Source organism: Stegostoma tigrinum, chromosome 8 (assembly GCF_030684315.1).
Source record: "Stegostoma tigrinum isolate sSteTig4 chromosome 8, sSteTig4.hap1, whole genome shotgun sequence".
Taxonomy (NCBI): domain Eukaryota; kingdom Metazoa; phylum Chordata; class Chondrichthyes; order Orectolobiformes; family Stegostomatidae; genus Stegostoma; species Stegostoma tigrinum.
Genome location: NC_081361.1, coordinates 12,812,356 through 12,828,798, shown reverse-complemented (window position 1 = coordinate 12,828,798; position 16,443 = coordinate 12,812,356). Strand labels below are relative to the sequence as shown.

At 40.2% G+C, this 16,443-nt stretch overlaps 1 protein-coding gene across 4 annotated transcripts in view; it reads right to left on the bottom strand.

Annotated features, from left to right (window-relative positions):
* Positions 1–1,342: 1,342 nt before the first annotated feature.
* The window catches only part of LOC125456539 (torsin-1A-interacting protein 2-like), a 35,704-nt gene continuing 20,603 nt past the window's right edge, over positions 1,343–16,443 (bottom strand). For 3 of the 4 annotated variants that reach the window (XM_048539740.2, XM_048539741.2, XM_048539743.2), the window contains 4 exons: positions 15,058–15,156; positions 12,961–13,062; positions 11,903–12,007; positions 1,343–2,473 (listed from right to left, as the gene is read on the bottom strand). In XM_048539740.2, the coding sequence (XP_048395697.1) occupies positions 1,710–2,473; positions 11,903–12,007; positions 12,961–13,062; positions 15,058–15,156 (1,070 nt within the window). In that variant the 3' untranslated portion in view covers positions 1,343–1,709. The remainder of the gene's footprint in view (positions 2,474–11,902; positions 12,008–12,960; positions 13,063–15,057; positions 15,157–16,443) is intronic. The other variant, XM_048539742.2, reaches the window with a different exon arrangement.

The window sequence follows — 16,443 nt, the reverse complement described above, 5'->3', positions numbered from 1 at the left end:
AATTGAGTTTTGCTGAATCCTGCTTGTGATTGCAGAGAAGAGAGAACTAATAGTGTAAGACAGATAAGCACTTGTGCAGCTTAAAGAATTAATGTTGGTGGTAATGGGAGAGCAATGCAATGGAGCTTAGTGGGTTCGTTGGCCATGGAAATATCCCCAACCCCACATGAGCAGTCACATTCTTCTCCGGTGAAATCAAATAGATTTTCCTCATTTGCCAGTATGAGCCCTGTATCAACCATCCCTAACCAGACTTGCCCAACTCAGCCTAATTGTGAGCCAAATTTTCCTGCAGAGAGACAAGATGAGGGACAGAGTGTAAAGGAGATGAATGGAATATCAGTTAGCTGTGACGTTAGGTGTCACCAATGAGTGAATGTGAAATTCAAAGGGCAGGAAGGATCTGTAATTTGAGAGGATGAAGTTGTGGGGTGAATTGTTGATTAGGGAATACAATGCATGCAGTAAAGTTGTAGTCCATGAGACTTGTTAAAAGGCACGTGTAATGGCAGAATTGTAATGAGTGATCGCCCTGTGAGTATAAGATAGCAGAGTAGTTGGTGGCACTTACCCTTTTAGTGTAATGAAGATAATTAACCTTTTTAAACTGCTGTGATTGCAATTCACTGGCACCCTACACTGACCTGAGCTGCATTCTAGGCCCAGGCTGGCTGTGACTAGTGGTGTGGCTTCCTTTACCAATCAACAAGATACAATCCTGCTGTCCTCTCCCCCACCAGCACCTCCAGGTCCCCGCTGGCGAACTGAGGAGATAACTTGCCTTTCTCAGTCATTTCCTTGCAGATAATATTGCAGATCTCCATATGAAAAGTAGTTCTTGGCTTGTTCACAGCATGTGCAATGGTGTGTAGCTGGGCTTTAAAATGGTCCCAGCACAGCAAATATCAGAAGGCCCTGGCCGCAACAATCACTTCCACCTCTCCTGCTGCATAATTACACAGGGCCCAGATACATAATTAAAGAGTGAAAGATTGCATGAGAAAAGTCACCAGAAGCCATGGCAAACAGCACCATTAATGTGAGTTGATAAAATTAGTTGTAAGTGAGAAATTGCAGCCCGTACTAATTAGCATACTAATGATCTATTCATGCACTGCAATTTGTTAACTAACAAATGTTCAGTTTTAAAATTCCATGTTAAATTTAAACTAAATTTCAATTTGAGAAATACCTATAATTAGCAAAATATTCCCATGCCTAGCTAATTTGCATTTTTGCTCTCTATTAATGTTGTAGTGTATTTACACAACCAATCAATCACCGCTATTTGAGAGTCAGCTTTATTCAGTTACAGATTTAAATTATACAATAGCAAATTAGTTTTTAAAATATACTTAAGTTTACATAGTAAAGTTTAAACCATCATCATTTATTAAGTTGCAATATCATTTTCTAGTTATCAGGAGCTAAATTTATTTGTGATAATTGAAGAAAGCTATAACACTATACACTGGAAGCCTGAAATAAAAACAGAAAATGTGGAACATACAGAAAGCCAATCAGCATATGAATTAAAAACCTTTAAAAATTCAGATGACATCTCCTTGAACAAAATTCACAAAATCAAATTCCCTAGGTAATTAATTACTAAAACAAATTTCCTTTTCAAGACTTATGAGTTCTCTGTGCATGTAATTTGTTTCTTTGATAAAATTCATTGCAAATTTTGTGATGCCTCCTCAGAATGTTCACGTATGTTTACAGCCATTCTCTTCAATATCTTTTTCAGGTTGGACAGGCAGTATGACATGTGCAATGCGACTCCACAATCCACTGAATTTGTCAATATCCAGGATATTATATTGCCTGGTCTGACTGGAGATAGAAAATTTTGTCACAAGAAAATCGTAGACTCTTTCCTCCAGAAGACCAAAGTTTAAATTTGGGTCTAATTTTTCCTCATCCACTAAAACTGTGATGAAGAGGGATATATCCTTGAAGGCTGCATTTTCATGATCACAATATTTGTAGAAAAGAAGAGTAGATGGGGGTGGCAGATCTTGGAAATGATGAATAACAGCTGATTTTCTACCCGAACCAAACCAAGATGTTAGTTGATTATCTAGATCTAGCTTCACTTCATCACTGTTTAAAAACTTTTTATTCGATCCTTCAATTTCCAGAAACCTGGAATTGAAAGCTGAAGCATAAGCTCCAGCGATTCTCCCTGTGAGGCAATGCATGGTTTTATTTGCATTCCAAGCAGCTGCAAACATTAAAATGGATGGCTCAGAATGGATGGTCATGTTAATGTGTTTCTGCAACATTATCTTGCTTTTTTTCCACAACTGTTCATCCTGATTTGGAAAACTCTTCTGCACTTTGCCAAAATTGTGCAAGAATATGTTGAGTTTATTTTCCACAACTTCAGACTCTTGATGATTCAGAAAACTCAACATGACACAGGCGATTGGAACCAACAAAACTGCTACCAAGAAGACAGACCGTTGCCCTTCAGGGATAGAAAAGGGTTTCATTAATATGCAGGTACCAAGGTTAATGTTTGCACAATAATGTAAAATATAAAAATATAGTGGGCACAACAAATCTTTGAGAGCTGGCAGCATAATACTAGCAAAATTATCATGAGTAAAGTACAAAAACAGCGCAAACAGTAAAACAATATTCTTAGTGTTAACGAATCACGAGGCTTTGAAACTCTATGATGATCCAAAGCATTGATTCCAGACTGTAGTCTGGGCTTCAGTTTGGGGTCGACAAGACATTGAGAAAAAGAGGCTCAATATATACCACAGAAAATGGCTATATGGTCCAACCAGTCTATACTAGCACTTATGCTCCATTTGAGCCTCTTTTCATCTGTCTAACTCTTGCCCACAATGGAAACATTCCCTCTGTATAATCCGTCAAAACCTTTCGTTCTCTTCAAGACTTCTAACTTCAACAAAATACAGACACAGTCCGTTCATTTTTTCTTGAAAAGAATGCTGCCCAGTTCTGATACCCTCATTCTAAATTATTCTTGCAGCATGCTGAGTGCCTTGTAATCTTTTTTATACCATAGAAATAAACTATTAATTCTTTCTTTTTATTTAAATTTTAATTTTCTGTTTGCCTATTGTTCACTAATGTCCTTCAAGGAAAGAAATCTGCCATCCTGAACTGGTCTAGGCTACATCTGACTCTAGACCCAAAACAATGTGGTTGACTCAACTGCCCTCTAAAACAGATGAGCAAGTCATTCAGTAGTATCAATTGCTACAAAGTCTCAAAGAAATGAAACCAGACGGATCGCATGGCATTGATCTAGGGACGAGAAAAGACAACAACAGAAACAACCCTATCAACACTCCAAACTCCTCCTCACTAACATCTGGGAGCTACTGCCAACATTGGGAGAGCTATCTCACAGACTAGTCGAGCAACAGCCTGACATAATCATACTCACAGAATCATACCTTACAGACAATGTCGAAGACGCTGCTATCACCATCTCTGGAAATGTTGTCCTATCGGCAGGACACGCTCAGCAGAGGTGGCGGCACATTGGTATACAGATGGAACAGCATTGCTCTGGGAGTTCTCAACATTGACTCCAGAACCCATGAAGTCTCACAGCTTCAGGTTAAACATGGGCAAGTAAATCTCCTGCTGATCACTGCATACCATCATCTCTTGGATGATGACTCAGTACGCCCCCACATTGAACAACACTTGGAGACAGTACTGAAGATGGCAAGGGCACAGAATGTACTGTGGGTGGGGGATTTTGATGTCCACCACCAACAGGAGCTCAGCAGCAACATTACTAATTGAGCTAGTCAGATCCTAAATGGCACAGCTGCTAGATTGGGTCTGCAACAGGTGGTGAGGAAACCAACAAAGAAAAACATACTTGACCTCATCCTTACCAATTTGCTGGCTGCAAATCCATCTGTCCATGACAGTATTGGTAATAGGAACCATTGCACTGTCCTGGTGGAAGCAAAGTCACACTTTCATGTTGAGAATAACCTCCATTCTGTTGTTTTGCACTACAACTGTGCTAAATGAGACAGACTTCAAACAGACCTGCCAGTTCAATCCTGGGAATCAAGGAGATGCTGTCGGCCATCAACAGCAGCAGAACTGTACTCCAGCACAATCTGTAACCTCATGGTCTGGCATATCCCCCACTCAATCATTACCATGAAGTCAGAGGATCAACCCCGGTTCAATGGAGAATACGGGAGGTCATGCCAGGAGCAGCACCAGGCATATCTTAAAATGAAACAGTCAACCTAGTGAAGCTACCAAGCAGGACTCTTATGTGTCAAACAGCATAAGGAGCAAGTGAATCACAGAGCTAAGCAATCCCACAGCCAACAGATCAGATCTAAACTCTGCAGTCCTGCAGTCAAGAATGATGGTGCACAATTAAATAACTCACTAGAAAAAGAGGCTCCGCAAATATCCTGATCTTCAATGATAGAAGACACAGAGACTCAACAACACATCAGTGCAAAAGATAAGGCTGAAGCATTTGCAGCAAACTTCAGCGAGAAGTGCCGATTGGATGATTCATCTCGACCTCCTCCAGTTGTTCCCAGCATTTCAGATACCAGTCTTCTGCCAATTCGATTTACTCCATGTGATATCAAGAAATGATTGGAGACACTGGATATTACAAAGGCTATGGGCCCTGACAACATTCTGGCAATTGTACTGAAGACCTGTGCTCCAGAATGTGCCACTCTCCCAGACAAACTCTTCCATAACAGTTACAATACTGGTATTTATGCGACAATGTGGAAAATTGCCTAGGTATGTACTGTACATAAAAAGCAGGACAAATCCAACCCAGCCAATTACCACCCTATCAGTTTACTCTTGATCATCAATAAAATGATGGAAGGTTTCAACAACAGTGCTATCAAGCAGCACCTGCTCAGTAATAACTACTCAGCGACAGCCAGTTTCAATACCGCCAGAGCCACTCGGCTCCTGGTCTTATTACAGCCTTGATTCAAACAAGGACAGAAGAGCTGAATTCCAGAGGTCGGGTGAGAGAAACAGCCCTCAACATCAAGGCTGTTTTCGAGCGAGCATGACATCAAGGAACCCAAGCAAAACTGAAATCGATGGGTCTTGGTGTGGGGTGGAATCTCACTGACTGGATGTCACAGGACTGCAGAGTTTAGATCTGATCCATTGTATGTGGAATTGCTTAGCTCTGTGTTTGATTTGCTCCTTATGCTGTTTAGCACATAAGTCAGTCCTGTTTGGTAGCTTCACCAGGTTGACTTTCATTTTAAGGTATGCCTGGTGCTGCACCTGACATGTCCTCCTGCACACTCCATTGAACCAGGGTAGTTCCTCTGGCATTAGAGTCACACCTGACACATAGGAAGATGGTTCTGGTTGTTGGAGATCAATCACCTCAGCTCCAGGACATCTCTGCAGGAGTTCCTGAGAGTAGCGTTCCAGGCCCAACCATCTGCACATGCTTCAGCAATGACCTTCCCCACATAATAAGGTCAGAAGTGGGGATGTTCATTGATGATTGCATAATGATCAGCACCATTCATGACTCCTCGGCTACTGAAGCAGTCTATGTTCAAATGCAACAAGATCTGTACAATATCCAGGCTTGGACTGACAAGTAAACACAGTGGCTACAAGAGCAGGTCAGAGGGTAGGAATACTGCTGTGAGTAACTCACGTCTTGACTCCCCAAAGCCTGTCCATCATCTACAAGGCACAAGTCAGGAATGGTCCCCACTTTCCCGAATGGCTGCAGCTCCAACAACACTCAAGAGGCTTGACACCATTCAGGAAGAGGATTCCACTCCCACCACCACCAATATTCGACAGCAGCAGTGTGTACTATCTTCAAGATGCACTGCAGAAATTCACCAAAGATCCTCAGATAGCACCTTTGAAACCCACAACCACTTCCATGTAGAAGGACAAGAGCAGCAGATATATGGGAACACCACTACCCATGAGTGCCCCTCCAAGCCATTCACCATTCTGACTTGGAAATATATCGCTGTTCCTTCATTGACACCAGGTCAAAATCCCAGAATTCCCTCTCTAATAGCATTGTCAGTCAACCTACAGCAGGAGGACTGCAGCGATTCAAGAAGGCAGCTCACCGCCACCTTCTCAAGGACAGTTAGGGATGGGCAATAAATGCTGGCCAGCCAGCAACACCCACGTCCCATAAATGAATAAAAAACATTTAAGCTGAAAGTGCATTTGGGTTTAGCACACCACAGTTGCTAATAAAGCTTGATCTTGCTGTCTGACTGCCATATCTGTGTCACATATATCAGACTTGAAAGTATGAAACTAGGTGATATTTTGGATTACTCTACAATCAGTCAATATCCAACTTTTCCCAGGTATTGAGACCGAAATGTTTCAATACAATCTTCATATTCCCTTTTCCTACACTTGCCAGCCTGTATTAACCTTACAAGACAACTGTAGTTCTCTGCTGTATTCTGAATTTTAAGCAGCTAGATTCAACATTTCCACCATTATCTGTATAATTTCATGTTTTAGTGATATACAGAATTCTTGGATGAACACTGCAACTCCATGTCCCTTTTCTAGTTTTATTTCCACCCAATGTTATGCTTTGGGGAGGCAATAGCCTCGTGGTATTATTGCTGAACTGTTAATCCAAAGACCCAGATAATGTTCTGGGGACCTGGGATCGATCCTGCCATGGCAGATGGTGGAATTTGAATTCAATAAATATCTGGAATTAGGAATCGAATGATGACCATGAATCCATTGCCAAATGTCAGGAAAAACCCATCTTGTCCACTCATGTCCTTTAGGGAAGGAAACTGCCATGCTTACCTGGTCTGGCTTACATGTGATTCCAAACCCATAGTAATGTGGTTGACTCTTAATGGCCTTCTGGACAATTAGGGATGGGCAATAAATGCTGCCTAGCCAGTGACACCCTCATCCCGTGAATGAATAAAGAAAAGAAGGTTCAACCAAACATTTTGCCTGGCCTGTAGCCCTGAACATGCCTCAAGGGCACTTTGTACATCTTACTTATCAAGAAATTTGTGATTCAATCCAGACACTAATGAAATCTTTGTCTATCTGTCTAGTAGTCTGGGGATGCTGGGATAATATGCAACAGGAGCTAATGGCTTACAACTGCTTGGCTAAAACATCAGCTTTAGAATGACACTTGGAGAGGTTTCCAGGTAAATTGTGTCTATGCTTATTTATACTGGGAACAGCAAATTCCACATGCAGCAAGAATAAAGTGTATATATAAGACACCGCGGGAAAAACCTATGTGTAAATGATCTTCAATCACTTGTTCAAGAATGATAGATATTGCTCAAACACTTATCTGCATTGACTCAAATTTTTAAAAATTATTTTTCCCTTCATTCTGATGTAATTGTCCATCCTGTCTCCATATTGGAGATTGCATATTTGCTAACAATATCCCCTTACATGTTTCACCTGTGAAGGAGGTAATTAGCAGTTGGAAAGAATCATTCAAAAGAAAGAAATTACAGGATTTGATATTCTTCACTTTCAATTAGCGGGTGACAAACAATTGCAAGTTTAAATATTGCTTCCAAGAGGTAGAAAAGCTCTGCAAAGAAATAAATAAAAAAGGATTTCTGAGCTCGACCACAGGCTGGAGTTACTGTAGCATATTCAGGCATTTGAGATTAAGGTGGATAGCATGTTCAGAGAGGTGGTCATACTGCAGCTAAAGGCCTGGCGGCCCAATTGAAGTGTGTGACTGCCAAGCAGTACAAAAGAAACAGGCAGGAATAGGAAAAGTCCCTTGCGGTCCTGCTCACAAAGTGGTTTTCTGTTTTGAAAACTGTTGAGGGTGGTTATCTTTGTGGTACCACAATGAAGAAGAAAGAAAGAGCAATAGTAATCGGGGTTAGTTACACAAAATATGGTGCTTCCATGATTGTAGACCTGACTCCAGCACATTATGAAGCCTCCCACAGTCAAGGATATCACAGCACAGCTGTAAGGCATTCTTTTGGGGTAGGATAAGCAGCCAAAGGCCATGGTCTGCGATGTAATAAGTGACCTGGGCAGGGAGGGATTGTGGTCCTGCAATCAGAATTTAGGTCATTGAATAGAAACGTAGCAGGCACCACCTCAAATGAAGTCTTCGCTAGATAATTCTCAGTGCCATGTGCAAGTGAGTATGTATGAGATATGGAATATGAGGATAAGGCAGATAAATGTGTGGGTGGAAAGATAGTGTAAGTTCAAGGGTTTTAAATTCCTGGCGCATTGGGATTGGCTCCGGGGAAGATAGCACCTGGATGAGCTGAATGGGTTGCAGCTGAACACAGCTTGGACTGAGGTCCTTGCAGGCGTTTTGCTAGTGCTATTGGGAGGCCTTTAAGCTAACCTAGCAAGGGTATGCAAAACCAAATCCTGGCTGAAGGTAAGGTAGAATAGGGAGTTCATTATTCCTGAGTACAGTGTATCAGGAAAATATGGAAAAGGAAGGAAGGATGGAGGGCAAGCAAGATCGGTTAAGGAGATCATTGCAATGCTGGAGAAAGGGAGATGTTCCAAAGTGTTCACTGACAATTATAGTTAAGGAACAACAAACTATATTGCTTGGTGTAGTCTACAGACTGCCACTCTGTGGAAAGGATGCAGAGAAACAAACCTACAGAAATAACACAATGAGAGGCCATCATTAGCAATTAATTGTAATGTGGAATGTTAATTACCCAAATATAAACTGGTAATGTAAGAGAAAATCAAATGGCACGTGCCCTAGATTGTGTCCAGAGGAATTTCTGACACAGATTTCACCCAGTCCAAAAAGTAAGCACTCAATCTTGGATATGATTCTCAGAAATGAAGTATGCCAACTGGATCAAGGGTCAATGGGGAGCATTCAGAAAACAATGCTTATTGTATCATAAGGTTTAGCACAATGGAAGAGAATGAAAACGGACAATCTTGGGCAAGGAGAATCAAATTGGTGCAGAGCTGATTTAAATGGGGCAAAATAGAAGTGGGCCAGATAGATTGGAATGAAAGATTGAGAGGAAACAATGGATTTGCAGAACCGGCTACCTTAAAAGAGGAGATGGTTCAGATATCATCAAAGCATATTCCCTCTAAAGGCAAGGAGAGGACAAAAAAATCCAGAACTTCCTGATGACAAAGGAGATACAAATTAAGAAAAAGTAGATAAAGTATGCTGATGACAGGTGTTGTGTTTGAAAATGCAATTAAGAACCAAAAATAATACAAAAGATTCAGAGGTTGTTCAGGAAGAGACATCACAGATTTCTAAAGAGGGAATCTTATTTAACTAACTTTCTGGAGCCTTTTAAGGAGGGTAAGAGAAATAGTCAATTAGGGCAATGCTGTTGAGGTAGTGTCCGTGGACTTTCGTGAAGGAGTTTGAAACAGCCATGCCACAGTCTTGAAAGAAACATCATAGATTACGGAATAAAGGGCATAATAGATTTTAAAAAATACTGTCTGAGCAATAAGAAACAAAAAGTAATGGCTAATCGATCGTTCTCAAGCTTGAAGAAGGGTTACACTGGAGTTCCGCACTCCAGTGGGTCAGTTCTACCGGTACGACGTTGCGTAGAATAATTGTGAAGTGGAAGGCAGAAAGCTAAAATGTGTGGTTCCTTTAAGAGATTTATGCTTTCTCAGTACTTAGAAATTTTAAAAAAATGTCCGTGAGCAGGCTAGAGAGCCTCAAAATTTGAAACAAGTGTATCAAAAAAGCCTTACAGTTAGCAGGCAAAACAGCAGCCTTGTTTTGCTGTTGTGACAATGAGTTTGCATTTGGCCAATTAGTTTAAACAAAACATCTGGATACTGAAAGTCAATTGAATTTAAATCTCATGCTGTTGACAACCTGAACCCAATCATTTTATAATAAGTTGATATGTTATTACAGATATATAAGATAAGGGCATTTGGAAATGTGGGGACAGCCAAATGTCACCTGCCTCAGAGAAAGCCCATCTGACTAATCAAAGATATCATGGTATTTTAGCTCAAATTGCTCATTGAAGAAATTATAGAGATAAAACATCCCTAACAGCAAAATTAATGGAAGAAAGGTTTTTGTGAAGAGACTGGAGATGACAAAATCTTCCAGAAGGCAGTCTGTGCAAATTTGGAGAGATTAAGTTATAATTTATTGCTTTTTATTAATTGTGTTTATATTAGTGAGACTTGGCTTTGTTTAAACATCATTCCAGTAGAATTTAGACCAGTAAGGGAATAGTTAGTAGTCGGTGTGGGGGGGGGGGGGGAATGTTGCTTTGTTAGTTGATTTTTGTTAACTTGTTCATTCTTATTGGGTTAAACAAATAAACTGTTTCTTGTTACTTGTAAAGTGGAGATCAGGGATTTTCTTTCTTTCAACTATTTCAATAGATTACAAGGGGAAAGACGAGCTTCTTGTCTGGGTGTTTCGGGGGTAATAATTAGAGTGGAACCCCTACTCCTGTCATAACAGACCAGGGCTTGTTTTATTTTAATTATTAGAGGGGTTCAGCCATTCCCTATTGTGACATTGCTATTCTTTATTTTCCTAATATAAATGACCTAGATCTTTCTGTACAAGAGACAATTGCAAATTTTGCAGATGATACAAAACCTGGAAGCTTTTTAAACTATGAGTAAGGCAGTGTATATAATAACAAAAGGACAAAGACAAGTTAGTGGAGTGGGTGGATAGGTAGCAGTTAAAGTTCAATGTGGAGAAGTGTGAGCTGATGCATGGTTGTAGCAAGAACGTGGACTCATGATATAAAATTACAATTTTAAAGAGATTCAATTCTAAAGAGGACATGGGAACAAGAGGGACTTGTGTTTTATGTGGGTAGAGATCATTGAAGGTGGTAGAACAAGAGGAAAGAGTAGTTTAGGATGCACAGGAATATTCTGGGCTTAATTTACAAGTGCATAAATTACAACAGCAAGGCCATCATGCTGAACTTGTGTAAGACATTTGGCAGACCTCAGTGAGATAAGGGTGTGATGCCTTCTATGAAAATGCCTATGAAATTTATTAGAGCAGTTCCAAAAGTGAATTAATCCAATTATGAGGATAGATTGGAGAGCTTGGAAAAAAGAAGGCTTACAGGAGATTTGATTGGGTCTTCTAAATTATGAGTGGACAGGGAGAAATTGTCAAGGCTTGTAAAAGCACCAAGGGCAAGAGGGAACAAATTTAAATTGTTTTGCTAAAGAAACAAATGTGGTAAGAAACACATTCACACTTTAAGTGGTTTGGGTCTTGAATATACTGCAATGGAAGTGTGGAGGTAGATACAACTGAGGCATTGGAGAAGGCATTAAATGATGATTTAAACAGAAACTATAAAGCAAGGGGTATGAAAAAGCAGAAGAATCATAATGGTAATTTAGAGAGCCAATGCGGATGTGATGGGCCAAACAATCTCCCTCAAAATATATATATTTTTAATTATTCATGTGTGGGATTTGGGCATTGCTGGTTAGCCAGCATTTATTGCCCATCCCTATTCCTCTTGAGAAGGTGGTGGGTATGTTTGCATCTTTATATTAATCATGAATGGTTAAACTGGATCATATTGAAAGTTTTCAGATAAATTGTATGATTAATAATATCCAGGGGAAAATGTGAACATCTGCTAGTAATGGGGTTGGGTGAGGAAGTGCTGAGAGCAGGGCTGAGGTTTGCTCCTAACTGTCTGTCTTTAAATAAAATGGACAAATGTATCAGAGTACATTCCAAGCCCTCATTGTTCTACTGGGCAGGTGAGGAAACAGGTGGTGTATCATGTATAACTGACTACTTTTGCATAAAAACAAAATCAATGTCAATACACACTGTTAAACGCAGGAATCATTTCTCAAAAATATCATTGCTTTCTCTCACTAAAGTTACCTTGATTTTTCTCATCAGCATCACTTTGATTATCCAACTTGGCCTGCTGCTGCAGATTTCGCTCATTATTTTCCAGTGCTTCAGATTTCTGTTCAGGTCTGTGTCCTGTAACAAATAGAACTGATGCAGTGAAGAACAACCATGCATTTAGACCAAGCAAAAAGTATCTTATCAAAAATGACCCAAACACTCAAAGACAAGACTGTTCGTTATTAGAAACACAGAACACTTTTCATCTATACTCACAAGGTAAGTTCTGGAAAAGATTGATGACAAATTGGGGTAAAATCTGACAGGCTGTCCATGAAACACTGTATTGCAGCAAGTGTGTACAGGCTGTGATCAAAAAGTGGTTCTGATGGCAGCAGGTAAAGAGACTTGAAGGCTCTCACCTCCTCACCATCATAAGAAAGACTACCGGCCAATTACAGGGGTACTCCTACAAGTTTCTATATGCATACAAATAGTAAAAGCATGATAAAGGGATGAACAGGGCTGTTTAGGGGGCAAAAAAGGAAATTTACACATGCAGCCAAGGGGAATGGCTGAGGTATTAATTGAATACTTTGCATCTGTCTTTTCCATGTTATAATGCTGCACAGGATTCTTTGGATGATCCACTACCACACTTTTACATTTGTATCGCCTCCCAATGTTATTTTGAACCTCACAGTTTGCCCAGCCCGCATCCCTGAATGAGATTATACAAATCAATGTGATACAAGAACATTTGTGCATGTCACTTATCAAGAAATTTGTGTATTAATCCACCACTGAAATCTTTGACTGCTTGGTAATTGGAGGATGCAGTTATGATTTGGAACAGAAGGTAACAACATAACTGACGATTGGGCTAAAATGTCAGCTTTAGAATGACATTTGGAGAGATTTCCAGGTAAATGATGTCCTTATCTTCCTTTACTGGGAAGGGGAAATGACACTTGTACCAGGAACAAAGTGTGCACTGAAGACACCTCAGGCAAAATGTGAATCTGTGACCTGCAGTCACTTGTCCAAAGTTGTGGATATTGCTCAAATATTAATCTGCATTGCCTCACCAATTTCAATTTTATTTTCCTCTTCTTCGTCACTTAATTGTCCATCCTGTCTACATGTTGGAGATTGCAAATCTGATAATAACGTATGCTCACATTTTTCACCTGTGGTTTATTACAGAAAAAGGAGACAAGCAGTTAGAAAGAATCATTCCAAAGACATTCTGACACCTGAAATTGTTCTCCTTAAATCCGCAAGTGCCGAACAATCACAGATTTAATTATTGCTTCCAAGAGATAGAGAGCTCTGCAAAGGAAGGTAGGAAAGGTTTTCTGAGTTTGAGCAGCAGCTGGAGGTACTGTAGCATATTTAGGATTTTGACAACTATACGGATAGCACATTCAGGGAGATGGTCACATCGCAGCTGTAGAGGCTGAAAGAGAGTGGGTGCCATGTCCAGTTGGTACAGAAATTTAAGGATAAGCCAGGTAAATAGTTGGTGAAAAGACAGCGCAGGAATGAGAGATTTAGATTCCTGGCACGTTGGGACTGCCTCTGAAGAAGATGGCACCTGTAGTAGCAGGAAAGCAATTCCATGTAACTTGAATAATTGTTTCTAGATACTTCCTCACCATTGCCACAAAACTGGCTGGTCTGCAATTACTGGGCTTATCCTTAAAGTCTTTTCTTCGAACAAGGCCATGGTGTTTGCAACTATCCAGTCTTCAGGTACCACCCCTGAGTTGAGAGAAGACTCATCAAGCATGGCTTCATACGTGCACAGGAATCCTGATTAAGTCTTTATTACTGCCTCTGAGGAAGATGGCACCTGTAGGAGCAGGAATGCAATTGCAAATGAACAGAGCTGAGACTGAGGTCCTTGTCAGGCGTTTTGCGAGTGCTGTTGGCAGGGCTTTAAACTAACCTGTAAAGGTGTGAGAACTGAGAGAAAAAGAATACCAGGGAGCACAATATATTGGAAAGTATAGAGAATAGGAAGGTAATAGGTCAAATCGAAGTATGCGAGAAAGTAATAAAGACTCAAGACTCCTGTGCATGTATGAAACCATGCTTGATGAGTCTTCTCTCAACTCAGGGGTGGTACCTGAAGACTGGATAATTGTGAACACCATGTTCGCAGAAAAGATTTTAAGGATAAGCCCAGTAATTGCAGACCAGCCAGTTTTGTGGCAACGGTTAGGAAGTATCTAGAAACAATTATTGAAGTTACATGGAATACAGTGTGTTGATTGGAAAGAGCCACACAGATTCTTAGAGGGGAAATCATGTTTAAACTAACTTGTTGGAGACTTTTAATGAGGTCACTGGTAACAGTCAGTGAGGGTAATGCCACTGATACGATGTACAGAGACATTCAGAAAGAGGTCGAATCAGTCCCATGCAACAATCCCGCTAGAAACCTTACAGATCGTAGAATAAAACACACAACAGAAACATATATTAAAAATCTGGCTGAGTAATCAGAAAAAGAGAGTAATGATCAATGGATATTTTTCAGACTGAAAGCATGTTTGTATGGAGTTCCCTGGGGGCCAATTTTGCCATTCTTGCTTTTCTTAGTATATATTAATGACCTAGATGTTGCTTTTCAGGGGACAGTTTCAATGTTTGCGGCAGAAACAAAACTGGGAGTGCTGTAAACTGTGAGGAGGACAGTGTAAAATATTGAAAGCATATGCACAAATTCATGGAGCAGATGGATAGATGGCAGCCGACATTTACTGCAAAGTGTGAGCTGATGCATTGTTCAAGGGAGAAAATGGACAAACGGTACAAAATAAAATTTACAATTCTAAAGCAGATACAGGAGTAGGGAGATCTGGATACATATGGGAACAGATCATTGAAGGTGACAGGACAGGTGAGGAGAGTATAGTATATTCTGGGGTTAATTAACATGAGGGTACAGTATTCAAGAAAGTCTTTTAAGTAAAATGGAAATAGGTTTCAGTGTACATTCCGTGCCCTCATTCTTCTGCTGTGCAGAGCACGTGGCGTCTGGTGATGGAACAGAGTATATATCATGTGTCTGAAGTTTAATTTGGACTAAATGTCATGTCAACGCTGGCGGAGTCAGGAATTATTGTATAAAAACATCACTATCATCTTCTCTTCATTTTTAATTTGCTTTTCCTCACCAGTGACACTTTGATTATCCAACTTGGCCTTCTGTTGCAGGGTGTTCTCATCCTCGTCCTGCACCTGAGATCTCTGTTCAGGTTCGTGTTCTAAGACAACTAAAAGTGATGGAGTGAAGAACAATCAGCATTCAGACCAGATAAAAGGTATTTCATTAGAAATTAGCCAAAAACTCATAAAAGATCAAAGACTCTTCATAGTAAAAATTTTTATTCTAAAACACAGAACACTTTGTACCCATAATCACAAAACTAGTTCCGGAAAAGAAAGATAACAGATGGGATCCATTTCGACAGCCTGCCACAAATTGGTTTTCTGTTTTGGAAGCGGATGAAGGCATTGGCTCTTCAAAGGGCTGGAGTCACATGTATGTGACACCAGGAGGAAGAAGAAAGAAACAGCAATATTAATTGGCATTAGTTAGAGAAGAGACGGACATTTATGTGTTGTAAATATGACCAAAGGATCTAATGTTCCGTCCCAGGTTCAAGGATGTCAGAGAGTGGCTTCACAGCATTTTCTGGGGGACGATAAACATCAAAAGTCACATTTCACTATGGTACTAATGACCTGGGCAGGAAGAGATTATGATCTTGCACACAGAATTTGGATAGTTAGGTAGATATTTAGCAAACAGGATCTCAAATGAAATTTTCTTTCAATTACTCCCAATGCTATGTACCAGTGAGTCCACAATAATGAGATTAAGGCAGATAAATGATGTACATCGGAGGGATTTACATTCCAAGGAAATGGTGACTGCTTCTGGGGAAGATGGAACCTGAAGGAGCAGGATGCATTGCAGCTGAGCAGAGTTGGGACTGAAGTGCTTGTGGGATGTTTTGCTGGTATTGTTGGAGAGCTATAAACTAATTTGCCAAGAATCTGTGAACTAAGAGAGAATATAGAGGAGAATATCGCAGAACACAATATACTTGGAAAGTCAGATAACACTGGCAAAGAACAGAGTAAATTACTAAATCAAGTCAAAGTAAAGGAGAAAGGAATGAAGTCTTCATCAGGAGTCCTGTGCATGTCTGTCATTGCATGCAGCATAATTAAAAAGACTGGCGAGTTCCAGGTACAAATTGACATCTGGAAGTATGTTGTGGCAAAAACAAATACCTGCGTAAAGGAAGGGTACGACTGGGTGTTAGATATTCCTGACTACAAGGTGTACAGATAGGATAGGAAAGGAGGAGAGCTGGTAGAAAAGGTTGAAGAAGTCATTGCAGTGCTGGTGAAAGGAGGTATCCCAAAGGGCTCAACAATTTGATTCAAGTTAAGGAACAAAAAGGATGTAACAATATTGTTCAATGTAAATTACTGACCACCAACCAGTAGGAAGGGTGTAGTCAAATAAATGTGGAGGGAAATCACAGATA